A 26,927-nucleotide genomic window follows, 5' to 3' on the forward strand; every position below is an offset into this window, starting at 1 on the left:
TCAGAGAAGACGTCTCCGTGCTTCCTGTTGCTGTTTCACTCTCACTGGATTTCTGAACCTGACCTGAATTCATAGATGTGTTCATGACTGTCTGATGACTAGTAGATTTTACAGCTGAGTCACTAAAACCTCATTAATACTGAAAAGTTGTAGGAAATAAAGGAAACAACATGTAAGTGAAACAGGCTGCTGTTATCAACATGTTTCATTCTTCAGCTTTACATGGTGACATGAGGCTGATAGATGTAGCTTACTTTAGCTAGCACGTCCAAAAACCACACTTTTAGATAAATATGTGACTGTGTGAACCATGAGCCGCTGGTTTCCTCCTTCTAAGCTAAATGATAAACAAACACAGCGAGAGAGAAAAGCTGATCAGCTGATCACCGACAGAGTCATGACTCAGAACAGGAGAGGGAGGGGTGAGGAGGAGGCTGCTGCGCTGCGCTGGACCGACACAGAGACGACCAGAACAGTGGCGTCTGTGTAAAACTATGTGAAGTTTAAAAATAAAATGGGTGAAAAGTGCAGGTGGTAAAACATCCTCATCCTTCACGAGTGTGAAGCCCTCAAATCCGTCCATAGAGCCGGCCAGCTGGTCTTGCCCCTTGACAGTCCTACGAGGGCCCCAGTCCAGCAGGTTTTCAGTGTTTTCCTGCTTGAACACACCTGAGCCAAATTAACTGGATCTAACAGCCTGTCAGGTTCTGCACAATGACTCATTAATTGGAGCCAGGTGTGTTGGAGCAGAGAAACATGGAAAACCTGCTGGATTGCAGCCATTGTAGAACTGAATTAAGTAGCCCTGGTCTAGAGAAACAAGTGTTCAATGTTCAGCCTCTTTCAACCTTGTGCTGCACATTATACAGTAGCAGATCACTTCATCCTCACATGGAAACAAGACTTTAAGGCAACATGATGTGTTTATAATGGTGTTAATGTTGAATCCTGTCTGCAGGCACGAAGGGATCACGTTCCTGTCTACTACATAAACCTCATCATCTCCAATCTAATCCAGCTCTACTCTATGAGGGTTTGGGTGACAAAGGAAAATCTAAATATGGCCCCACATTCAGCTGTTGTTGTCTACATCTTTAGTGTGATGACCAGTCTTGGTTTCAGGATGTGCATTGCTCTGGAGAGGTAACACTCCATCTTTCATCATGTTTCATATCAGTCAGGGACAAACACTCATATTAATGTGATTTTCTCTTGTGTTGCAGGTATTTTGTTATCGTCTGCCCACAGTTACCCTGCATCAGACAAATAAAAGGTTCTGTGTGGGTGTGTGTCGCAGTCTGGGGGATTTTTCTTGTCACATTCCCTCTTCCTTTATTCTTTGGTCAGCCTTCATTTGTCCTTACTTTAGTCTTCCTCCCTGCCCCCGTCTTCATCATCTGTCTAGCTGGGACCCTCAAATCTGTGCTGCAGACTCCACCTGCAGCCGCCTCAGTGCCTGCTGAGGAAAAACGAAGAATTCTAGGAATTCTGGTCCTGCTGTTGCTTAATTACATTCTGACGATTCTCCCAGCTGCCATCATGATTATAATAAGAGCTACGTCACGTTATTATTATTATTTTTATCATGAAATCATAGAGGCAGTTGTTATCTTGTACCTGCTCAGTCCTTTTCTGGACCTGATTCTGTTTGTATTTCTGTACAAAGGGCCCATTGACAAGCTGCTGATGCGTCTGTGCTGCTGCAGGATGCAGGATGCTGCAGCTGGAGATGGCAGCACACCATCAGTGTGAATGGTGGGAACTAAAAACAGTTAACAGCTAAGATAAAAAGGGCCGAAGAAACTAATGAAAGAGAATCTGTTAAGTTTTGAGTTATTTAGTCCTTGAGAGAGAAAATTATTCCATGATATGAAACAGAAATTGAGACCTTTTTAGTTTGACAAGTATTCTTAAGCTAAATGTGAAGTAATCTATTTAACAGCTAAAGTTTGGCTGAAACTGCTTCATGCAACAAGACAACGATCCCAAACACAGCAAAGCTGCAGTAATTTTAATTAAAAGTTTGTGGGTGTAAACCTGCCTGAGCCATCTCTGCCTCTCGGTTTGGGTATCTAAATCTAAAAGTGAGAACATGTTTTGCCATTTCCTTCATAAAATGTTATTTTTAAAGCCCACAAACCTCAACCTGTAACAGAAACAGTGAGTCATGGGGTGGTCTTAGGCTGAGAATAAACTTGCTATTTAACATTTACGTTTGCAACCGCCTGCATTTTGAATTGTTCACATACCTGCTCGTGTACTATGCTTCTTCAGCTTGTTGACTTTCTGGTGGTCTTCTTTTGTGTAAATGTTTTTTAATTTTGTCATTTTGCTGAAAATGAAATAAAGAGAATCCTAAAGTAAGTAAGTAATGTTTATTCATAAAGCACCTTTCAAGATAAAAATGACAAAGTGTATAACAATGAAACAGAACACAAAATAACAATAACACAGAGAAAATGAAAAAAAAATAAAACTAAGTTAAAGCAAGTTTAAAAAGATGCATTTTAGCTGCTTTTTAAAAGAGATCACAGATCTCAGGCTGAGAGGAAGGAGGTCCAGAGGGAAGAAGCCACTGCTGCAAAGGCTCTGTCACCTTTAGTTTTCAGCCGTGTTGGTTTATCGACCACCAGACCTTTATCACTTGATCTCAGGGACCTGCTGGGAACGAAGGGCTCTGATATATTCAGGTGCTTGGTCATGTAGTGCTTGATAAGTTAAAACCAGCATTTTAAAATGCACTCAGTGATGAATGGGAAGCCAATGCAGCTGGATTAGTAATGGAGTGACATGAGTAAATGTGGAGGGTTTTGTTATCAGCCTTGCAGCAGCGTTCTGAACAACTTGGAGACAGTCAAGACATCTTTTGCTTAAACAAGTGAAGATGGAATTACAATAATCAAGTCTGGATGAAATGGAGGTATGGACAGTCATCTCCATCTCACATGGTGAAACAATTGGACTCAGCTTGGCAACGTTTTTGAGAAGATAAAAACAAGAGCGAACAAGTGATTTTATATGAGCACCTAAAGACAGTGCAGGGTCAAGAGTTACACCAAGGTTCCTAACCGAGGGCTTAATAAATGCTGCAAGTGGATAAAGACTCTCAGCGATCTTAGGGAAAAGTCTATCAGGGGCACAAACAAGGACCTCAGTTTTTGCATCATTAAGTTTAAGAAAGTTATCATTCATCCAACTCCTGACAGCATCCAAACACTCAATCAAGATCTGAATCTTAAAAACATCCTGAGGTTTAAAATAAATAAATAGCTGAATGTCATCAGCATAACAATGATAAGAAATATCTTTAAAATATCCCATAATGTGCTACAGAGGCAGAAAATATAAAACAAACAATAAAGGACCCAGAACAGATCCCTGTGGAACAAAAATCAAGAGATGAAGAAGAGGATTTGAACTTTGCAGCAGCCACAGAAACTAATCTCCCAGAGAGACAAGAGGAGAACCATTTAAGAACATATCCTGTAACCCCAACCCAGTGTTTCAGCTCGTCCAGCAGGACACGATGATCTACAGTGTCAAGAGCTGAGGTCAGGTTCAGTAATAATAACACAGAGCAATGACCTGCATCGCTCTGCATCAGGATGTCATCGGAGACTCTGAGCAGGGCTGTTTCAGTGGAGTGAGCCCTGCGAAAGCCAGACTGGAAATGATCCAGGATTGTTGTGTCTCTAAAGCAGCTGTAAGCTGCTTAGCAACAATTTTTTCTAAAATCTTAGAGATAAATGGCAAATGTGAAATAGGTCTATAGCTGCTAAAAAGAGAGGGATCGAGCTTAGGTTTTTAAGAGAGGATGAATGACAGCATTCTTGAAATATTCAGGAACTTGACCAAGCAGCAGGGAGGAGTTTATTATTGTGAGCACACAGGGACCAGTAGCCTGAAAGGCTTCTTTAAATAGGGTTGTAGGTAGTACATCAAGAGAGCAAGAAGATGCCTTCATTGAGCCAACTAATGTCACCGACTCGGATAAAGAAGCAGGTAAAAATTTATCTATGGACAGGGAACAGACAGTAGCACAGCTGATGGAGACATAGAACTTCTCACCGTTTTGACTTTTTCAGAAATAAAGGCCAGGAATTTTTCACATTCCTCATTTGAAGCAATGGGGACAGCAGGAGCAGTAGGAGTAATTACTGTAGTAATGGAGTTAAATAAGACTTTAGGATTACCATGAGCTTTTGAGATTAAATTTGAGAAATAGGCGGCCCTTGTATCTCTAACAGCATCGTTAAAGGAAGCCAGGAGATCCTTCAGGTAAAGCCGGTGGACATGCAAACCAGTTTTCTTCCATAAACACTCAGCTTTTCTACAACAGCGACTTAGACAGCGAGTGCTGTCGTTTAGCCAAGGGGATGACTGTGTAGCAACTGATATCCTAATCATTTGACAGCAAAAGGAAATATCCAAATGAAAAGTCACTGAAAAATACCTTCTGTAAGATGACTTGCGGATTCAACCCCATGGCTCCACCCCTGGAATTAAAGACAGCCAACGGCTTGGGAGAACACTCATCCAGCTTGGACATCAATTTTAGTTCCTGGTGTGTTAATCCTGCAAAACGCATCCTGCATCTGAAAGACACATATGTCAAAAAACAACGAAGAAAAGAGACAAAAGTAACTGCTTCACTCTTACCTCAGTAAAACGTCAGCTGACACACTTGGAGTTTTCAAATAAAACACGTGGCTGTTTTCTTATGGCCTTCTTATTTTCAAACTTTGATTTCTTTTACACTTGAATATGAATGATTAAATGAGAGATTTGATGAGAGAGTAAGCCACAAACCATCACCCCAGATACAGATTCCGGTTCATTTACTTAACTTGACTAAGATAAAAAAAAAAAAAGGGATACCGGGCGGCATTCTGACGCCTCGACCCTCCTCCACTCATGATGGAGCTATAAAGCTCCCACTCTGGAGCTCTGTCTCTTTGACGCAACGTATCAAAATGAGGGAGGTTAAAATCCGGGGAAGACTGTTAATTTTGCAAGTTTCTTAAAATGAAATTTCATACGGTGTAACAGTGCTGGAGAAACTTGGTACCCAAAAGAGAAAAGCTGTAAAGCCTCCAAGTTTAAGCCTGTGCTAGCTGCCTTGCCTAGCTGTAATGTGAAAGTCTGGATGAAAATCTTGCCGTGTGAATGCAGCTTTACTCATCAGGTGCTGCAAGGTGACATGAAAACAGAGATGTTAGATTGTTGTGTATCTGTGAACTGTTGGACCAGGAAATGAAAAATTCATTCCTTCATTTTCTGTACCGTTCAGTCCAGTTCAGGGTCGCAGGGAAGCTGGAGTCTATCCCAGCAATGAGCAGGTGAGAGGCAGGTACACCTGGACAGGTAGAAGGTCCATCGCAGGGCAACAAAGAGAAACAACCACTCACACTCACTCCTAGGAAGAATTTAGAGCGACCAGTTAACCTAACATCATGTCTTTGGACGGTGGGAGGAAGCCAGAGTACCGGGAGAGAATCCACGCATACACGGGGAGAACATGCAAACTCCACACAGAAAGGCCGCTGTTCCATCCTCCCCCCAGCCGAGGCTCGAACCAGCGAGCTTGTAATTTTCATTGTGTATGCGTGTGTGAGGTCGGACTGACCACTTTCTTCCCAGAGCTCTGATATGGCAGAGTTGAGGCTGGTTTTTGCACCTGCTAGATAGCAATAGTTGTTTGGGATATCAGCTTGTTGTGGTTTGTGGGCTTTGTCTGAAAACTGGAAGAAAGTGGCGCCACTCAGTCTTCTATTCCTCATTTATTATGTTGTTGCTGTCTAATAAACTTTGATACCCAAACGTTGCCACATAGGTATTTTACTTCTTGGAAGGGAAGATGACTACAAAATACTGTGCATACAATTCATGATTTGGCTCGTGCATTAAGCCACTAAATCACCACATGACTGTGCGCAGTGTATAATCAATAAGTATAAAATCAGAGTCATAGTTAGCATTAGCACCGCTGCTAGCTTCAGAACTAGATATAACTACACCTCTTTGTTTCCTTGAGAGCTTCTAAGAGGGTGTTTTTAGTTTTTAAAAAATGAGTAGGACTGGATTAACAAAAGAGACAGCTGACGATGTGGCAGTGAGAAGTGGGAAGATGCTGCTTAAACAGGGAACAACGCAGCTGGAGAGCATCAGCAATCAGGGCTTGAGGAAAGATGCATTGAGAGGCAGCTGAGAAAACTCAACCTCACCTGTGACAGATAGAAAACTTGACAATTTTCTGAAACATTTTCTCTTAAAACTTTCTATTTTCATTTCTTTCTTAAAGAATCGTGATGAGGATGTGATTAGTTTATAAGGATGACACATCAACAAGGTTTTATCATGAACTTATTTATTTAACCATCACCGTTTCAATTAACAGACAACAGATAAAACTCAGCTTAACCACTAAACTGTTCTATTTAAGAGAAATCTACACTAAATAATGAGCAGCAAGTGTATCATAAAAGTGTATAAGAACAGCCATTTTTAACATACTGAGATGAACAACTTTAGAACAACAGCAGAGTTACACTGGAGTTGTTTCTTAAACAGTGTACAAGTGGTGTATTTGTAATAATATTAAATTTGTGATGACTGAAAAGCTGACATCACTAGATAGCAGATCTCTGATCTAACGTTTTCTGCTTCAAGTGCACACATATAGTACCCGTTTCATTTCAATTCCTTCTTGGATTTAACATAAATATGTTTATCTGCAGGTTCGGCACTAACATATAAAGACTAAAGAAAATAAGATTACAATAAAAATAATAAAAATATCAAGGGCAGCCATGTATATAACATGTCTCCCTTGGTAGAGCAAATCTGTCAAGCAAAATATGGCACACAGACCACCGTTCTATATGTTAGGATGCTGGACAGGACAGGGTAAAAAAAAAAACAGAAATACGTCTAATATCCTTTAACAGATGTATTGAATAATCATACATAAAGTTTTAAATCACAAAAACAACAAACTTCACAACTACATTATTTCTCTCCTGTGTGAAGTCTCATGTGTTTTTTTAGACTACCATGCTGTGTAAACTTTTTACCACAAACATCACAATGTCTCGGTTTCTGTGTTGTGTGGATTTTCATCTGTGAATCTAAATTTTGATTCACTTTAAAAAACGTATCTTTAACCAAACACTTGTTTACTGGATGGCTTCTCATGTGTCTCAGGAGAGACCGCTCAGAGAGAAATTCTTCCCCACACTCAAAGCAGCTACAGACTGTTTTGACAGTGTTACACATTTTATCACTATTTTCACCCGACAACGGTGCCCTGCTCATCTTACAACCGCTGTCACTGCCTTCTACCACTCTGTTTTCTTCAGTTTGCCTCTGAAGTTGTGGGGACTGATGTCTCTCTTCATCGTCTTCATTCTTGACATCAGATGTGGTCTGGTGGTATGTGGTGATGTCCTCCTCCAGTCCATCAGCCTGCTCTGTCTTTTCAATGGTCCAGAGTTCTTCTTCCTCTTTAATGTGGAGGACTTCTGGTTCCTTTTGGTCAAGACTGGAGTTCCATTCATGCAGAACTTCTTCCTTAATCCCAGACAGGTGATGGCCATCTGTAGGAAACACAGAAATACATGTGTGTAACTACTGTAGTACTAAATATTGTGTGTAAATAAAATGTGTACATTACATACAAACATGTAAAAAAAATGTGTATGAACCATGAATCAAATACTAAAGACAGCATACAGACAAACTGAAAACTAATTTATTCTTCATTCAGTCTAAAAATGAGCATTTTATACCGAAAAAAAAAACAACAAAAAAAACCTGACTAATATCCATCCAAGGAGTCATTAGAGCCCCCCTTAAATCAGTGTCTATTAAAATAATATTGAAATTAGTTTGAAAAAAAATATAATAAACATATTATATATTAACTGACTATACTTTGTATAAGAACTTTTATATCTCTCTCTCTCTCTCTCACGGGGTTCTTATTGTTTATCCTCAAATTCTTTCGGGAAACTAAGCCTGTTACTGTCTGATAAATTTCTCATTTTAAGTTTAGCATTTGAGTTATTTGACTGTAGAACCATAAAGATCTGCCACACAATCAGCAATTTTCAGTTACTAGCTTACAAACATGTCAATCTCTTATTATTTAGCAAGTTAAGCTACACCAATGACAGAGCAGTCCGTGTAGCTCATTAAAAGCAAAGCTAACACTAAGCTAGTCAATGCTAGCACGCTAAAAACAACATGTAAGTTAAACTAACAGACTTCACATGAAAAGTGAACAGACACAAACCTAATCTGTACAAGAGAACTCTGGGGTTGGTCCAGTATGTTGTAGCTCCTCACTTCTTTTTAAAAGAGACATTTTCTTTGTGTAAGCGGTTGTAAATCTTTCAAAATGTCCAGACTCTTCCAGCCACTTCAAGTTTCACCTCTTGTCTCAACGTTTGTACTTGTGTCGCTATAAAATCATCACAGACAATTTTTTTTCCTGAGAAGTTTGTCAGCAGTTAAAATATGTTCAAAACTGTTTGTTCTTTTCTAAGTATTTACTAACTGCTACTGTTGCTAGGCTACTTTCAGTTAGCAGGCTAAGCTAATGTTCGCTAACGGTGCTGATATTTTTTTAATTTTATTAAGAATGAACGTTTGTGTTAAACAACTGATCATAGTTATATTTCTGTTTTATGTTTTGTTTCAGTTTTGTTTTTTACAACAGTTTTTCTCAGTTTTTTTCTTCTTTTTAAAGTCTGAGAGACTTTTACTCTTTTTGGGCAGAAGTGCTCATAGTTTGGCAGCAGTGAACCTTTAGCCACAACCATGATCAGACCTGTGTGTATGCTAGCTCTCTTTCTGACATGGGGCAGTTCCAGAAAGTGGGTTAAGTTGAAACTCTGAGTATATAAACCATGAGTTGAGGAAAACTTCTGAGTCTGTTACCACCGTGATTTTCAAAATACCCTTAGTGTCTGCCTGTCTTCTTCCACCTGAATCATGCTGTCAGACATGTATTGTCATTCATGTACACACGCGAACACACACACACACACACACACACACACACACACACACACAAACCAGTCCAGCAGCTATATGTGAATTAGGCCATAAACAAATAAAACATAAATGAATAAAATAATATTTAACATTAAAGTGGAGCCTCAGATCCAAAAGGCTCCTCTTAGCAAAGCAAATTTGTTGAGCACAACACGGCAGCCAGACCATCAATCTGCTCTCATGACAGGTTAGAAAAATGGCGAATGGTGATAACTGAATTAATCACAGATGTAGAGGAGTTAGTTACCTGAGCACATGTGAGAAAGCTCAAAGTAAAAAAACAAAGCTAAATGTGTTAGGGTTCCTGTCTGTCTCCTCTGTGTGTGTGGTTCTCAGATTGCCGTAGTGTGTGCGTTTGTCTCCCTCTGTCTGTTTTTGTGTGTCATGCCTGTATCTGGCCAGAAGATCTCCAGGGTTACTCCAGGGCAGCCATTACTACACCTGGGCTGATCATCACACCAGAGTCTCATCCTGCAATGAAGCCACCCTCATTCCCAGCAGTATTTAACCACTGGCTCATTCTGTTATCCTCTTCCAGATCATCCAGTTATCTTGCCTGGTATCTTCTGTTTGCTGATTGTTGCTAATTCTAACAATACCTGTTGTGTTGACACTCCTGGTGAAGCTGATCTTCCGGCCTGGCGTACCTCACTCAACTCTTGGCTCTGCTCCCTCCTCACCGGTCCTGTCTGCTCCACCTCAACTCCCTGATTCCTCCAGCCATCAGTTTCTGGACTCAGCCTAAGGGGCTCTTCAGCATCCGGACACCGCTCCTACACAGACTCAAACTGTCTTTTCTCAGTTTTATCTCTGCCTCCTGGGTCGTCTTGTGTCTGCGTTCAGGGGTCCAGACCATCTCTGCTTGACGTATCCTTAACAAAATGAAGTGCATGAAGGCAGAATATTTAAAAATATTACAGGAAATGTAAACGCTGTTTAAATTCTTTGATGTTTCACATTAATCTAGTTTTTCTATTTCTTGAAGGATGGTTTGACGAAGAAACCTCTTGTCGGCTGATTTCCTCTGTCATTATCATCAATGTTGCATCATCATCTGTGTACATCTTTTTTTAACTTCCCTAGAAAATAAGATAGATATGACCAGAAACTGTTTACTGGACGTTTAGATATGAGGGACAGAATAGTAACAGAAGACTTTTTCCTGTGTAAATATAAATTATGTAAACCAAGTGGTTTCCAAGGGGTTCCCTAATAGCTCAAGTTTTTCTTCTCTTATGTAAGTTTATAAAGCAGATCACAGATCAGCTGAGAGTCATAAACATGAACATGCAAAATTCCGACTGGAGGTGCACAAAACTCAAACTTTTCTTTTTTGCCCTCCCAAAATTTTGTTTCAACTGGTTCTTTCTTCCTCTGTTTAAACCTAAATATTTGTTTGCAGTGTGAGTTAACACATCAAAGTTGTGAGTATATTACTGAACAATGCTAGAAGGATGATAAACAGCTTCATTAGCTCTATTTGTAACAAACTCATCTCTCCAGCTGAGCAATGGAAGATTTCTACGTCAACAACTCTTCCAGAGACAAAAACTACAATTACAGCAACATGAGCTTCATCATTGGTGATTAAAACAACATCACTGATAACATCTATAACAGAAGCAGCAACGTTACAGTCGGTCCGATCTTCTACTTTGGTGTGATGGCCAGTGTTGGATTCATGGCGAGCATTTCCCTGGAAAATTAAATAACTGTTTATGTACAGGACTATTTATGTGTCTGACCATTAAATTCATACATTTCTGATGCTCAGCTGTGTATCTGTGTCCATGTTTCATTGCAGGTGTTTGATGATCACTCAGCCGCTGTGGTACAGACGAAACATCAAGACCTTTGTGGCTGTTTGTGTCCTGGTCTGGATCCTTTCTCTTCTTTATGTCCTTCCTGTCTATTTCAAAGTTGGTTTTCTGCTCAGAGAAATCATTTACGTAGTCTGCTTCCTCCTCCCCTTCCCCCTGTTCATCTTCTGCCTGGTTGGGACCATTAAAGCCCTGTCTGCAGCTCGCAGTGTCCCTGCTGATGAAAAACAAAGAATTGTGGCCATTCTGGTTGTGGTGCTGCTGATTTACACACTGCTGTTCCTGCCCAACATCATTTTGCTGTTGGCAGAAGAAGCCAGAAATAACCAAACTTTCAACATCATATGTTTCATGTTAGTTAAGATCAGTCCTCTTGCAGACTTGTTCTTGTATATTTTCATCAGGAAAGGTACCACAGACAAGCTTTTGGCCACTTTGCCTTGTTGTAAAATGTCAACCGATCAGCAGATGATCAGCAGGAGTAATGACATATCAGCTTCATGTAGTCAGACTATGTAGATTTATCTTTTAACATGGAAATTCCAGACTGTTCACAGCAGACATTATCATTATCAAATCTGCTCCCAGCTATTCAAATCTTTGCTTTTTCTTGGCTTTTCTTTCAAGCTTAACAAATGTATGTTCCTCAGATTTTATTTTGTTATGATTTTTTCATTGTTTTATAGTTATTATATTCTGTGTAGAACTGTTTAATTTAAATGTGCTATATAAATAAATAAAGAGGACTTGTATGTTTTTACCATTTCAAAGAATTTGGTCATTTAACCTGACGGGTTGTAAATAAAAAACATTGAAGCCTGCAACACATTGATCAGTTTGAGCCAACTGATCACAAACTTCTACTCTGATCAGCTCCAACTCCAAAAGGAAATAATACAAGTAAAAAATTCCATTCATATCCTAGGATTTAACACACGCTACAACAACCGGTGGTGTAACCCCACCCACATAAACATCAAAAACATGCAAATACTAAGGATACCTACAGTTCTTCCCCTCACTGGGTAGATTAAGACCACAACCCAATTCATCTTTCTTCATGCTATGTGCCTGTTGTGAAGAGGCAGCCAGTGACCACAAGGGCTGTTAGGAGAAGGTCGGAGGAGGCGTTGGAGAAATTACAGGGATGCTTTAAAGCAACAGACTGGCGAGCACTCAGTGAGCCCCACAGCGAGGACATCGATGGGCTCACTTATCGTATAAGATAGCTGTCAAAAAGACGTATGCATGATTCTAAGATTTGTAGTCGTATTTTTGTGTTAATAAAAGTTTTGTGCACAAATCAAGGCTGTCATATATGTGCGTCTGGTCAATTTTGTGGATTAGGAGTTGTTTTATGTGAGTATGAATCTTAAAGCTGTGAGTGCAAAATCTTGTGAATACAACTCCAATTTCTACGAAGACAAAGTCTCCTATTCTGTGTGGACACGAATTCACGTTTTTGGGTACGAGTAGAAAAGTATTCAGATGACGTCACAAGGGAGGAGTAATCGATCTGCCGATTGTACAAAACACAACAAGCTCCAATTTCAAAGATGGCTGAAGAAATTGCAGCGGGAGGAGCTACCGGCTCAAGTGAAGCCTCACAGGTAAGATGTTCAAGCGGTCTTTATTTATATATTAAAGAAAAACATACTATTTTCAATAATATTCTTTGATTTAAAGACGTACTGCTATAGTTTGCCATGTCGGGTAGTGCTAGCATTAGAAGCTGGCTTGTGCTATTAGCATTGATGTAGCGTGGAAACTATAAAATGTTTATTCTTAGACAATGTCGATTGAAATGCAACTTTTATGGATTTATTAATTACGCTGTTTAGTCGATCAGTCTGTCCTCGCCAATCCTCTTTTCCATTTACCCCACTCCCTTCGCCCGCCTTTTTTTTTTATTCCACTCCTGCGTTGTTCAGAAGCTGAGGATAAATCAATCCATGTACCGGTGAATAACCGTATTTATTATATATGTCATGATATGCATATTTATGTAATCTTCTCTGCCATAAACACGATATTGCGGGGGTTGCGGGGGCGTTTGAGTGACGTGACCTGGGACGCCGATGGAGTGAAGAGACTTAATTCCTCCCAGTAGAAAGTTGCAATGGATTTCTTTAACCATCACTATTACTCTGAAGTTGGTTAAGTACCGCGTAAAACCTCATAGGGCAAATATCTGGCATATTTCCTCCCTGAGCATCATCTTTGTCATCTGATCAACCAGCGGAGCACCGTTGCTAGGGGCATTGGCGTCCCTAGCAACGGTGCTCCGCAAGTCGTGTTATACTGTTTACAAAAATGACAAACCATAGAGTGCAGTGATTGGCAGCACTTTATAATGATAACAGGTTATTGTTTTATATTTAAAACTAATCATTGGCTACGTTGCTAAAAACACTATGTTTTGCAAAAAAAAAAAAAATATTTTGAATCTCTACCGAGCATGGCGTTGCATTATGTAGAATGGACAGGTTTGTATGTTGTTGAGCGCCTATAAGTTAACAGTGATGTCTAATGCATCACAATTGTTGGAGAAATTCAATTATCATCTATTTTCATTTAAGTATATACTCATATTTCTTTGACAACCACAAGTGCTGTGACCTTATACACATTCCCCTTTGCAAAGTCTCAAAACTAAGTAATGTTGTTGATGCCAGTTTAGATCTGACAACAATATTACTTTATTTTGTTTTTTCACAGGGACCTGTGGCTACTCAATTACTGGAACGTCTAAAATCAAGAATTCTCAACATGTTAAGTCAACCACACTTGAATTTGGATTACTTCCAGTATGTTGTCAACCAAGAGGCATTTATTATGACAGCTGCCTCTAATACCTTAAACATCCCAAATGAAATTGTGGAGTGTCTTTTATGCCTGCAAAGTAAGATCGACTCAGCTGTTTTCCAAGAGAGTCCCTGTGCCTTTGTTAGAGCTGGAGGACGAGGAAGACCAAAGTTCATTTTTTCTGAGGAGCTTCTTTCTCGGCTCATCAACATCCCCTTACCAGTGTCTTGCATTGCCAATATGTTGGGTGTCAGCCAAAGCACAATCTTCCGGCGTATGCGTGAATGTGGGTTGTCCACAAGATCTACCTACAGCAACTTATCGGACAGTGAACTAGATGATGCTGTACTGTCCATAAAAAGCAGGATCCCAAATGCAGGCTACAGAATGGTTAAAGGTTGTCTGCTAGCTGATGGCCATAGAGTTCAGTGGGATCGCATCAAGGAGTCCATGCACAGAGTTGATGCTCCAGGAATTTTGGAAAGGATGACACAGCTGGGGTGCATAGTGAGAAGGTCCTACTTTGTACAGGGGCCTTTGTCATTAGTCCATGTGGACACAAACCACAAGCTGATACGGTATGGCATTTATTATGTATTTATCCATTTCTTTGGGATGACTACTCATTGTCATTTTGTCTTTTGTATCCAAGGTACAACATCATCATATTTGGTGGAATAGATGGATACTCGAGAAAGGTTTTTGTGCTCAATTAATTACTGTATCTCTGTTTGTATTCACTGAAATTAACTGCATTGGTCTTCCAACATCTGTCCACACACTTGTTAACAGTGAATTTGAATTAATCAATGAAGGAATAGTTTATTTTATAAGAAAAGAGAGGATTAAAAAAAGGATAAAAACAAGGGGGATGGAAATGATCTGTTTGAAAAGAAGCAGGAGGAAGTAAAACTTATTAGTTCCTGCCCCTGTGTCACATCATGTTTTTCACAAATCAATGATGCAAATGTGATACATTTTTTTCAGTAAAATATTCAGATAATCTATAATACTATACTATTCATTTTACCCAATTACTTATACATAATCTCCATCACAAAAAAAGATAAAATGCCAGTAAAGGATTCTAAGAATTATCTACAATTGTTTAGATATATATACACACTATTGCATATACATGTACAGTATACACACACACACAGAAATATATATATTTTTTACACACATATGTAAGCTATCTACGTACAGATGTGCATGCTCATTAATGCACAATAATGTTACATAATATAACAAATATTCAAGATATATTTAGAAAAACTTTCAGAATATTTGTCATATTTTAATCCCTTACCTGAAGTAGATGACAGATGGCAATGATGGGGAGCAATACTATAATCCAATACAATAATCACTTTACTCTGCCACCTCTGCTCATTGGTTTTCTGGTGTGGTTTTCTGATCACCAAAAAGGAAAAAGGTTTGCACTCATAATAACTTAAAAACTCCTAGATCCACAGAATTTTAAGGGTTTATTTGGACAACCATATGGAGAGAAAATATGAGGAAGGGGAGGAAAAAATAATGACAAGGAATGGAGGACAAAATCAGGTGGGAGGGGGAAAAGTAGGATGTACAGGAGCAGGAAATCAACCATTTAAAATGTATATTCACAAATTTACAAAACATTTGTGTTCATGATGGTAGAAACCCTTTGCCAAAAAATACATGCATTAACTGCTTTTTTTTTAAGGTTTTCTGATTCTTTTGAATTTTCTAAAGGTTCAGTGAAGATTTTTAATCTCATGTGTTGCAGACTCTGCAGATTCAAATGTTGTTTGTCTTTTTATATAGATTTTCTATCTGGAACCAGCAACGAACAACCGCTCAAGCACTGCTCATTCATTTTTTCTGAAGGCAGTAGAGAACTACGGCTGGCCTTCCAGGTAAAGAGATATCACGTTTGCCTCTTGTTTCTATGACCTCATTACCCAATTCAGTAATGTTTTATGGAATATTTTGTTTTCATGAATTTGACTGAACATTTCTTTCATGTACTTTCCAGGGTCAGGGCTGATCAAGGCGTTGAGAATATCTTAATTGCTGAAACCATGTTCACTGTTAAAGGAACTGGAAGAGGAAGTTTTATAGCCGGGCGGAGTGTACATAATCAAAGGTTACAATATTTCATATAGTTTACAGTTAAGCAATTCCAAGATATGAAATGGAAAATTATTACTGCACTGTATTTTTAGTCACACATCAAAATTAACTTTCCAGCTAAATAAGTTATGTTTCTGATCTAGAATTGAACGTCTGTGGCGAGATGTCTGGACTTGCGTGACACACCTTTTCTATGAAGTACTTCACAGTCTCGAGGAGGATGGCCTTTTGGATTTGGCAGATTCTGTTCATCTGTTTTGTGCCCACTATGTCTTCCTTCCGCGTCTGGCAGAGGCCCTGCACAGCTTCACAGAAGGCTGGGACAACCATCCCTTAAGGTCAGAAGGTGGGCTCTCTCCAAACCAGCTCTGGGTTTTGGGTCACATGAATAAGCCTTGTGACCCAAATAATGATGTGCAGGTTAGTTGAATCTTTTTTTCATCTCTTGTTGAATGTTTTCTGTTGGCGCTGCAGCTGTGTAGGCCAGAGTGTGATCTTATATGTTTATAAAATTAAATGTTTTTTTCAGAACATGGAGCTATTTGGAACAGACTGGGAGATGTTTGATGCTGTGCAAGAAGAACCACATGGAGTTGAAGTCCCAGAAATTGACTGTCCTCTGGATCCACATACCATTTTTTTCACTTGGCAGAACAGGCTTGTGTCGTTGTCCAGTCATCCACTGCATGATGTGGCCTACAGTCCAACCTCCTGGAATGCCACCGTCGTTGCTGGAGACCTCTTGTTCTTGATTAGGAGAATAATGCACTCTTAGTTTTATTTTAGTCATCAAATTATAAACAAAATATACACAAATTATTCTTAATTTGAGTGTAAGAATAATTGGTCTATTAAAACATGAAGTACATAAAGATAAAAACAAAAGCAACGTTTTTCTGAAGAAGACAGGGATTATGATGAGGCAATTGTTTAGACACCTACAGAACTCTGCAAGTCATTCATCATCATCGTATATATATATATATATATATATATATGTATATATATATATATATATATATATATATACACACACACGCACATGCCTGCAAAATTACTCATACCCTTCCAATAAAGAAGGAAAAAATGTGCTGCGACTGAAATGAGCTGAAACTCACAAAAGTAATACATTGAAATTTGATGAAAATCATGACATTATTTGTGGTTTAATAGATATATTTTAAAAATACAAGCAAAAAATTTGAGAAGTTAATCTATGTTCCATCCCTTATCAGCTAATATTTTGTTGAACAATCCTTTGAGTCCATCACTGCAATCAGGTGTTTTCTGGAACTCTCCATCAGACGTCTTCACCTGTCCACAGGTATCCTGGACCCCTGCTCATCAGCAAAGTGCTCTCATTGCTCCAGGACCCGATTGTTAGTATATTTTTAAAAATATATATTTTCCAAATCAATTTTAAAATTGATGCCTTATTTCACTTAATTATAATTCAGCAAATGTATTATTTTTTAGTCTCCAGTTATTTGAATTTGTTTTAAGAATTTTGCCTTTTAGAAGAGTATAGTATAGAGAAGAGTTTGGAAGAGTATTTAGAAGAACTTTAGAAGAGTATGAATACATTCGCAGACAAGTGTAGTTGTGTACAGTGAACTGTGGGATAGCAGACAAAGTTGACCTCTTGATTACCCAATATTTAACAAAACATACCAGAATCCTCTATTTCTTGAAGGTAGTCTTGGAGAAAGTTCATAATCTTTACTTCTTTTTGATGCTTGGCAGAACCTATCTCACTGAAGACAGGACGACTCGTCTCCAGGAGGAAGGTTGCATCTGGCTTTAGGAAGACAGAAGTGCAATTTAGTCTGACCCTGAATTGGCCCAATTGTTGCACAAAACATTATTTCATAATTAAAAGCAGTCAAAAACTGAAAATACCTCATGATCTTCCCCAGGAACAAACAGTGGTAGGAAAAGGTCTTGATGGGTCTTCATGATTTTTGGTAGATCATACAGCTCAAGGCCTTTTCTGAGCTGGTCCAGCATCGGGATGAGTCTCATGGTTGAGTGTAGTACAACAGTTCTAATGAAAAATAAGTGTTATCAGAAGACTAAAAATTAGTGGTGAACCTGTTACATGAGGAGGAAAAAAGAACTACTAAATGCAAGGAAGTTTTAACAACACAGCTTTGCATGAAACCAATGTTACTTGTATTCCTTATTTTAGATTTGATGCCACCAGCTTAGCTCACTTATCTTTAGACTATTTCTTCCATTATTCTTTGCAGTTATTCTCAACCTTCATCAGGCTGGATGGATAAATCAGTGCAGCCATTTTCAGATCTTTCCAAAGATGTTTGATCAAATACACTGCTGGAATCTGAGTTGGCCATTTTATACTTCAGGATCTTTGCAAAATGGTTCAGAAACCAATGCCGTGAATAATTCGGTAAATGGGATTTTTGGTCTTTGTATTTTTTACATGTGTAATACACAAAAAATGTTTTCACATTTTCCTAATTGGTTATTTGTATGAAGAAATTTAAGAAAATAAATTAATTTTGCATATTTGGAAGAAAACTAACATAAAATGTGGAAAAAGCAAAGCGCTGTGAATCCTTTCGGGATATACTGAAATTTGGTTCACAAATTAAGAATACGCCTTTGCCTTAATGAAAACCATGTCCTTATAATACCTTATCATGGAGTGTCTTTTTTCCATAGACACGATTCCGGTGTAGCCACAGGTCACAATATCATCAACCAAGTCACTGATGTTGTCATGTCCAGCGCTGTTTATCTGGAAACAAAGAAGGTGTCAAGTAAAATCAACTTGCATTGTATCGCCATTCTCTACAACTGTGGTTCCCAATAATAGTCCCCCCCCCCCCCCCCCCCCCCCCCCATTACTGACTTCCAAAAAATTGTTTACCCTCTCAATAAGCTGTGACAGTTCGAAATCTGTTACATCACTGGCAGACACTTGTATACTGTCAGAATCACCGGTGCAGAGATACAGTCATGGACAAAATTGTTGGTACCCTTCGGTTAATGAAAGAAAATATCACAATGGTCACAGAAATAACTTGAATCTGACAAAAGTAATAATAAATAAAAATTCTATGAAATTTAACCAATGAAAATCAGGCACTGCTTTTCAACCATGTTTCAACAGAATTATTTTAAAAAATAAACTCATGAAACAGGCCTGGACAAAAATGATGGTACCCCTACAAAAGACTGAAAGTAATGTGACCAAAGGGACGTGTTAATCCAAGGTGTGTCCACTAATTAGCATTACAGGTGTCTACGATCTTGTAACCAGTCAATGGGCCTATATATAGGCTACAGGTAGTCACTGTGCTGTTTGGTGACATGGTGTGTACCACACTCAATATGGACCAGAGGAAGCAAAGGAAAGAGTTGTCTCAGGAGATTAGAAAGAAAATTATAGACAAGCATGTTAAAGGTAAAGGCTATAAGACCATCTCCAAGCAGCTTGATGTTCCTGTGACTACAGTTGCACATATTATTCAGAAATTTAAGATCCATGGGACTGTAGCCAACCTCCCTGGACGTGGCCGCAGGAGGAAAATTGATGACAAATCAAACAGACGGATAATACGAACGGTAACAAAAGAGCCCAGAAACACTTCTAAAGAGATTAAAGGTGAACTTCAAGCTAAAGGAACATCAGTGTCAGATCGCACCATCCGTCGTCGTTTGAGCCAAAGTGGACTTAATGGGAGACGACCAAGGAGGACACCATTGTTGAAAACAAATCATAAAAAAGCCAAACTACATATTGACAAGCCACAAAGCTTCTGGGAGAATGTCCTATGGACAGATGAGACAAAAATGGAACTTTTTGCCAAGGCTCATCAGCTCTATGTTTACAGATGGAAAAATGAAGCATATGAAGAAAAGAACACCGTCCCTACTTTGAAACATGGAGGAGGCTCTGTTATGTTCTGGGGCTGCTTTGCTGCATCTGGTACAGGGTGTCTTGAATCTGTGCCGGTACAATGAAATCTCAAGACTATCAAGAGATTCTAGAGAGAAATGTGCTGCCAGTGTCAGAAAGCTTGGTCTCAGTCGCAGGTTATGGGTCTTGCAACAGGACAATGACCCAAAACACAGCTAAAATCACCCAAGAATGGCTAAGAACGAAACATTGGACTATTCTAAAGTGGCCTTCTATGAGCCCTGACCTAAATCGTATTGAGCATCTTTGGGAGGAGCTGAAACATGCCGTCTGGAAAAGGCTTCCTTCAAACCTGAGACAACTGGAGCAGTTTGCTTATGAGGAGTGGACCAAAATACCTGCTGAGAGGTGCAGAAGTCTCACTGACAGTTACAGGAATTGTTTGATTGCAGTGATTGCCTCAAAAGGTTGTGCAACAAAATATTAAGTTAAGGGTACCATCATTTTTGTCCAGGCCTGTTTCATGAGTTTATTTTTTAAAATAATTCTGTTGAAACATGGTTGAAAAGCAGTGCCTGATTTTCATTGGTTAAATTTCATAGAATTTTTATTTATTATTACTTTTGTCAGATTCAAGTTATTTCTGTGACCATTGTGATATTTTCTTTCATTAACCGAAGGGTACCAACAATTTTGTCCATGACTGTATTTGAAGCACCACTCGCGCAAAAAGTTGGGGCAAGGTCCACCTTGTGCCAGGCTAGCTGCCATCATCTCTCCCACACTCCTAAACAAATCAAAACAACACAGCATATAAACTACAAGAATATATTTATGAGGATTTATGATGATATTGTTATATTGGTTCTTTTATTTGAAGCCTAAGAATAAAAACAGGAGAGTGTATTCTCATTTATAGAAAATTTACTACCGATTCTAACAGGTAAAGCAATGCAGGGCTGGGCTCAGGGGACAGGGTGTCCGGACAGAGCCCCAAGTCTTGGATAAGTTCACATTTTTTCTTCTTAAACTGGACAGACCTTGGACAATGGGATGGCTGGACACCCAACCAAGTAATTGTCCAGTTATTCCTAATGTGAGCATGCCATTATTACTCGTGCAGATCGAGGTGTTCCGATCAATATGCGTAAGTGTTGAATTGAGGGGCGTATCTAATGCAACAAACCTAAATGATAACAGACTGATTAATTCTCTATTACATCTAGTTCTTGCTTATGTCAACAATCTTGGTGATGTCACTATGTATCAGCTGCTGACTCTTGGTTAAGTCCGGTTCTTGCTTACATATTACTTTCTTTGCAGGGCTGAAGAACACGAAAACAGTTCAGAACAAAATATAACAATATAAAACAGTTTTAAGTATTATAGCTATTAATATGCTAAAATAAAACATATAAGAGGAATTTAACTACACACCTGAAGTAGTTTGAGTCCAAACTGTTGAGACAATAAACAGGATTCTTCCCTTTCTTATCTGATCCTCCAGCAAAGAGTCTGTTTTCAACCTCTGCCAGCATTTCTGCAAAAAATAAAAATACAGGAGATTTGGAAGGTTTCTTCTGTTTCTCTATTTAATAATTAGCATTTAAATCCACTACACCACCAGATAATATCAGTCCAAACAAAGTTCTTGGAACTACATCCAGTATGCTAATAATTCCCTTCCTTTGTGTTCTAGATAATCTTTTATCCTGCACATTGCCTTGTAAAATTTTTATGTGCATAATTTTTCTCTTATTGTGAGATTGAATTAAGAAAAAAAATTGCACCTGTGAGAAATTCCCGGCTAAGGGCACCAGTATCAAGGCCTGCCTCCCCAAAGAACGTGACCTTAAGTCTAGACTTTGGCGATGTCTTCTTCTGCCGTTGCCACTGATGCATGCCTCTGCTGAAGAGGTCAGTTCGTGAAACACAGATGGAAAATGTATCCGTTTCATTTACTTGATGAGTAATCCAATCCAAGATTTCCTCTGTACTGGAATTATAAATAAAACATAAAAAAAAAATTAACACAAGACATTGTCTATTTCCTGATTTACTTTTCTTGTTAAACATTAAGCATTTGAATAAAAACTAATTATATATGATTATACTGTTTGTATAAGTTCATAGGTTTTTGTTACAAGTGTTCTATGTCTTTGTTAGCATGTGGCATAGCACAGCAACTGCCACACCTGCTGTACTGGTGAAATTCTACGAGATGAGAACAGGCCTCACATAAGTAAAGATAAGAGCAAATTGCGTCACAGACATAATATGGTTTTGGATTAACACATTTGTCTGTGATCACACTCGAATAAATGACAAAGCTTTTCAACAGGAAAAGTACAATGGATACTGCAGTACCTCATTAAAGTGTTCATTACCCTTTTAACATAATTTTCTATCATAACTACTTTATGTACAACATTACCTTTGAAAGGTACTGATTTTACCCACTGCCCCTGATCCACTTGATTCATCGCTGTCATTTTCTGAAGGTCTGCACACAAACACGTTGTCCTAAATATCTTGACATAAACACTTGCATACATATAGCATTTTGCAAAGCAATGTTCCATAATGTAATTTGTAAAATTAATGTTGCAATACATTTAAAACGCTACACTGAAGTAATTTGTAATACCGCAATCCACATGTGGCTGCATGGACTTCAATGATGCCAACTTGAAATGCATTGTTGCACACAGGACATTCAGCTGTCTACAAAAAGAATTAAAGAAGCATTCTAATAAAAACTTTAATTATTCCAGAGATTTAAAATGGCAAGAAAGACAAACTATTTCACCTGATCTGACTGGTTGCATTTGGAATCTGTGAATTCATCTTCATGTTCCTCGCAACTTTGCTGGGGGAGACAAACAACAACAATACACAAGTGTTCAGAGCACAATACAGAAAGACATTTCAATTTAAAAGATAAACAGCTGTAAAATGAAGCCTTTAAAGACTGAACTTTGACATACCTCTTCAGCAGAATGACACAAATCTACAAGTTCTCTTTTACATTCCTTGATGTGCACTGGAAGAATCTGAAGTGGCACCATTTTCTGGCAGGACGTACACTGGGCTTTGGGCATGTTCTCAAACTCCTTAGCTTCAGGTGGAAGTGGAATTGTATCAAGTTCTTCTTGTAAAGGTGAGATGTACAGTAAGTATTTTCCATTGCCAGTCACTGCTTTTAGCTGCTGGCCAGTGTATCCATGTAGATCTGGAGGGATAACAACCAACTTCCGCCGTCCACTTCCACCTAAAATTGAAAAGCTTTGATACTAAACAAACCTAAACATATAAACACTTTTACAGGGGGTATTTTGAATCAACATTAATCCAGTGTAGACCTACATACCAGTGGATTTGTGCAGCATCCAGCCACCACATATATTCGCCAGTCTTGGATATGCATTCACAAGCAAATCTGAAATCTTAAAAGACAAAAGTATGATTAAAGCTTTATCTCAATGATCTATACTTATTAAGTACTGACTATTTAATTGTGCTGGTATTAACTAAATCATGCATGGAAATTTTTTTTTAATATGGAAGTTTTTTCTGTGGACATAGCATGCCAGTAAATGAATAATAGCATATAGTACCTCTGAATGTGTCATGTTTTCAGATATGGTTAGGGAACGCTTTCCAAGACCAGCCAGCATCAGTGGCCAGCATCCTCTCCTTTTGGTGTTTTTTCATATTGTTTTTCAAGAAGAAAAAAATTCACCAAAAAAGACTTTCCACATTCTTTTGGCCTATATGGCGCAAATCGTCTCTTGCCCCTTGCCTCTTTTTGAAAAAATCCTGGAAAAGACCTAAAAAGATGGTATAGCCTTTAATTATTTGTATCTTTTATCAACAAAAAAAAAACAACCTAACTCAGAAGAAACCTATTCTCAAGGATTATAATTTGTTAAATTTGCTTTATACAATAGTTACAGGGTGATGGTTTAAAGCTCCAGAAAATATTCTAAGACAAAAGATCTGTGTATCCCACCTTGCCATTTCTTGTTTCACAGACTGTCCATGGCCACTGAGCTGAGCTCTTTGTTGCACTGCCTGCTGAGGTCTTGTGCTCACTGACTGCACTCCTTGTCCAACAGCAGCTTCTCCTGTGCTGCCCTGTCTGTCTAGCCTGGCATTTGCTGGTAAACTGTTATTTAACATCAGAACAAGGTTTTGAGCTGTGTTTATGATGTCTCTTAATTGGACCTGGGGACAAAAAAGTCCAATATTGAATAGCAAAGGTCATTGACATGTTTTTTTTAAAACTATCTTATCAGAGTCTAACTTCTTCTCAAAGTATAAACTTGGGTCCATCAATACCAAAAAGTCTGGTCCAACAGCAAGAAAATCTGGTCCACACTTGTGAGTGGCAGATCTCAAACAACTGGGTGCAGACACATACTAATATTTATTTAGCCAATGATTAGTTTTCAAACAATAACCTGTTATCATTATAAAGTGCTGCCAATCACTGCACTCTATGGTTTGTCATTTTTGTAAACAGTATAACACGACTTGCGGAGCACCGTTGCTAGGGACGCCAATGCCCCTAGCAACGGTGCTCCGCTGGTTGATCAGATGACAAAGATGATGCTCAGGGAGGAAATATGCCAGATATTTGCCCTATGAGGTTTTACGCGGTACTTAACCAACTTCAGAGTAATAGTGATGGTTAAAGAAATCCATTGCAACTTTCTACTGGGAGGAATTAAGTCTCTTCACTCCATCGGCGTCCCAGGTCACGTCACTCAAATGCCCCCGCAACCCCCGCAATATCGTGTTTATGGCAGAGAAGATTACATAAATATGCATATCATGACATATATAATAAATACGGTTATTCACCGGTACATGGATTGATTTATCCTCAGCTTCTGAACAACGCAGGAGTGGAATAAAAAAAAAGGCGGGCGAAGGGAGTGGGGTAAATGGAAAAGAGGATTGGCGAGGACAGACTGATCGACTAAACAGCGTAATTAATAAATCCATAAAAGTCGCATTTCAATCGACATTGTCTAAGAATAAACATTTTATAGTTTCCACGCTACATCAATGCTAATAGCACAAGCCAGCTTCTAATGCTAGCACTACCCGACATGGCAAACTATAGCAGTACGTCTTTAAATCAAAGAATATTATTGAAAATAGTATGTTTTTCTTTAATATATAAATAAAGACCGCTTGAACATCTTACCTGTGAGGCTTCACTTGAGCCGGTAGCTCCTCCCGCTGCAATTTCTTCAGCCATCTTTGAAATTGGAGCTTGTTGTGTTTTGTACAATCGGCAGATCGATTACTCCTCCCTTGTGACGTCATCTGAATACTTTTCTACTCGTACCCAAAAACGTGAATTCGTGTCCACACAGAATAGGAGACTTTGTCTTCGTAGAAATTGGAGTTGTATTCACAAGATTTTGCACTCACAGCTTTAAGATTCATACTCACATAAAACAACTCCTAATCCACAAAATTGACCAGACGCACATATATGACAGCCTTGATTTGTGCACAAAACTTTTATTAACACAAAAATACGACTACAAATCTTAGAATCATGCATACGTCTTTTTGACAGCTATCTTATACGATACTCACTGAGTGTATTTCACACTACATAGATTTCTGTACTGATACCACTGTCCCAACACAGTCTATTTTTTCCAAGTAACAAGCCGTGGGTGACTAAAGACATCAAAACCCCCCTCAACGACAAGAAGAGGGCTTTCATGGCTGGAGACAGAGATGAGGTGAGAATGATCCAAAGCTTACTGAGAGTCAAGATTAGGGAGGCTAAGGACAATTACAGGAGAAAACTGGAGTGGAAACTCCAACAAAACAACATAAAAGAGGTTTGGAGTGGTATGAAGACCATCACTGGTTTCAGGCCATCCAACAATGAAGGAGCTGAGGGCGATGAGGACAGGGCCAACGAGCTGAATATGTTTTTTAACAGACTGGACTCTGTGGCGACTGCTCAGCCCCCTTCTAACTCGTCATGACCAAGCCTGAAACCCCCTGCCACACCATCCTCCCTCCCTCTCCTTACTGCACCTCTGCCTCCGGTGATAGACCTGACAATCCTCCTTCACCTGTCAACTTTACATGTAATCAGGGTGAGAAACAACTGAGAAGACTACACTCAGGCAAGGCAGCAGGACCAGATGGGGTGAGTTTCCCGTGTCCTTAAAGCCTGTGCCTCCCAACTCTGTGGAGTCTTACACTACATCTTCATAATGAGTCCGAGTCTACAGAGGGTCCCAGTGTGGGGGAAGACGTCATGCCTTGTTCTTGTACTGAAGACCCCATGTCCCAGTGGCCCCCAGGATTGCAGACCCATGGCACTGACTTTGCATGTCATGAAGACCCTTGAGAGACTCATACTGGATCAGCTCCCACCCATGGTTAGACCACATATGGACTCCCTTCAGTTTGCATACCAGCCTCATCTCAGAGTTGAGGACGCCGTCGTCTACCTACTCAATCTTGTTTACATCCACCTGGACCAGCCGGCGAGCACTGTGAGGGTTGTGTTTTCTTTACTTTTCCAGTGCATTCAGTACCATCAGGCCGACCTTCCTGGGTGAGAAGCTGACAGCAATGCAGGTGGAGAATTCTCTTGTGTCCTGGATTGTGGGCTACCGGACCGGAAGACCACAGTATGTGAGCTTGCAGCACTGTGTGTTGGACACGATGGTCAGCAACTCCAGAGCACCACAAGGAATTGTCCTTTTCCCCTTTTTTTCACCCTCTACACATCTGACTGCAGCTACTGCAGAGACCTGCCACCTTCAGAAGGTTTCTGATGACTCTGCTGTAGCTGGATGTATCAGGGAGGAGATGAGGTGGAATATCGAGCTGCTGTGGACTCTTTTGTCACATGGTGTGAGCAGAATCAGCTGCAGCTTAATGTGACAAAGAATAAGAAACTGACTGTGGATTTTAGGAGATCCAAAACACCAGCGACACCTGTTTCAATACAGGGCGTCAGTGTGGAAGTGGTGAAGGATTACAAATACCTTGGACTGCATATTGACAATAAACTGGACTGGGTTAAGGACACTACTACATTTTACAAGAAGGGCCAGAGTGTCTCTATATTTTTTGAGGCGGCTAAGGTGGTTTAACATCTGCCAAACACTGCTCAGGATGTTTTATGAGTCTGTTGTGGCCAGTGCTATCCTCTATGCTGCTGCATGTTGGGGCAGCAGGCTGAGGGT

General features: G+C 39.3%; 1 protein-coding gene and 1 long non-coding RNA gene across 2 annotated transcripts; both read left to right on the forward strand.

Annotated features, from left to right (window-relative positions):
* Positions 1-1,015: 1,015 nt before the first annotated feature.
* LOC121655991 lies at positions 1,016-1,285 on the forward strand. The gene is made up of 2 exons (XR_006013351.1): positions 1,016-1,143; positions 1,224-1,285. It is a non-coding gene; the product is annotated as an uncharacterized LOC121655991 (long non-coding RNA).
* Positions 1,286-13,603: 12,318 nt separating this feature from the next.
* Positions 13,604-15,887, forward strand: LOC121655962. Its single transcript, XM_042010911.1, has 4 exons — positions 13,604-14,260; positions 14,335-14,380; positions 15,495-15,586; positions 15,706-15,887. The coding sequence occupies exons 1-4, from the start codon at positions 13,647-13,649 to the stop codon at positions 15,833-15,835; spliced, it is 882 nt and encodes a 293-aa protein (XP_041866845.1). The 5' UTR covers positions 13,604-13,646; the 3' UTR covers positions 15,836-15,887.
* The last annotated feature ends 11,040 nt before the right edge of the window (positions 15,888-26,927 follow it).

The sequence above is a fragment of the Melanotaenia boesemani genome, chromosome 16 (assembly GCF_017639745.1).
Source record: "Melanotaenia boesemani isolate fMelBoe1 chromosome 16, fMelBoe1.pri, whole genome shotgun sequence".
Lineage (NCBI taxonomy): Eukaryota > Metazoa > Chordata > Actinopteri > Atheriniformes > Melanotaeniidae > Melanotaenia > Melanotaenia boesemani.

What these genes read in the sequence shown, in the direction of transcription:
- LOC121655962 (XM_042010911.1), top strand. Translation starts at nt 13,647, where the DNA reads ATGTTAAGTCAACCACACTTGAATTTGGATTACTTCCAGTATGTTGTC. An exon ending in TAGATGGATACTCGAGAAAG is followed by an intron (nt 14,381 to 15,494) that starts GTTTTTGTGCTC and finishes CTTTTTATATAG; the next exon opens with ATTTTCTATCTGGAACCAGC. An exon ending in AACTACGGCTGGCCTTCCAG is followed by an intron (nt 15,587 to 15,705) that starts GTAAAGAGATAT and finishes TGTACTTTCCAG; the next exon opens with GGTCAGGGCTGATCAAGGCG.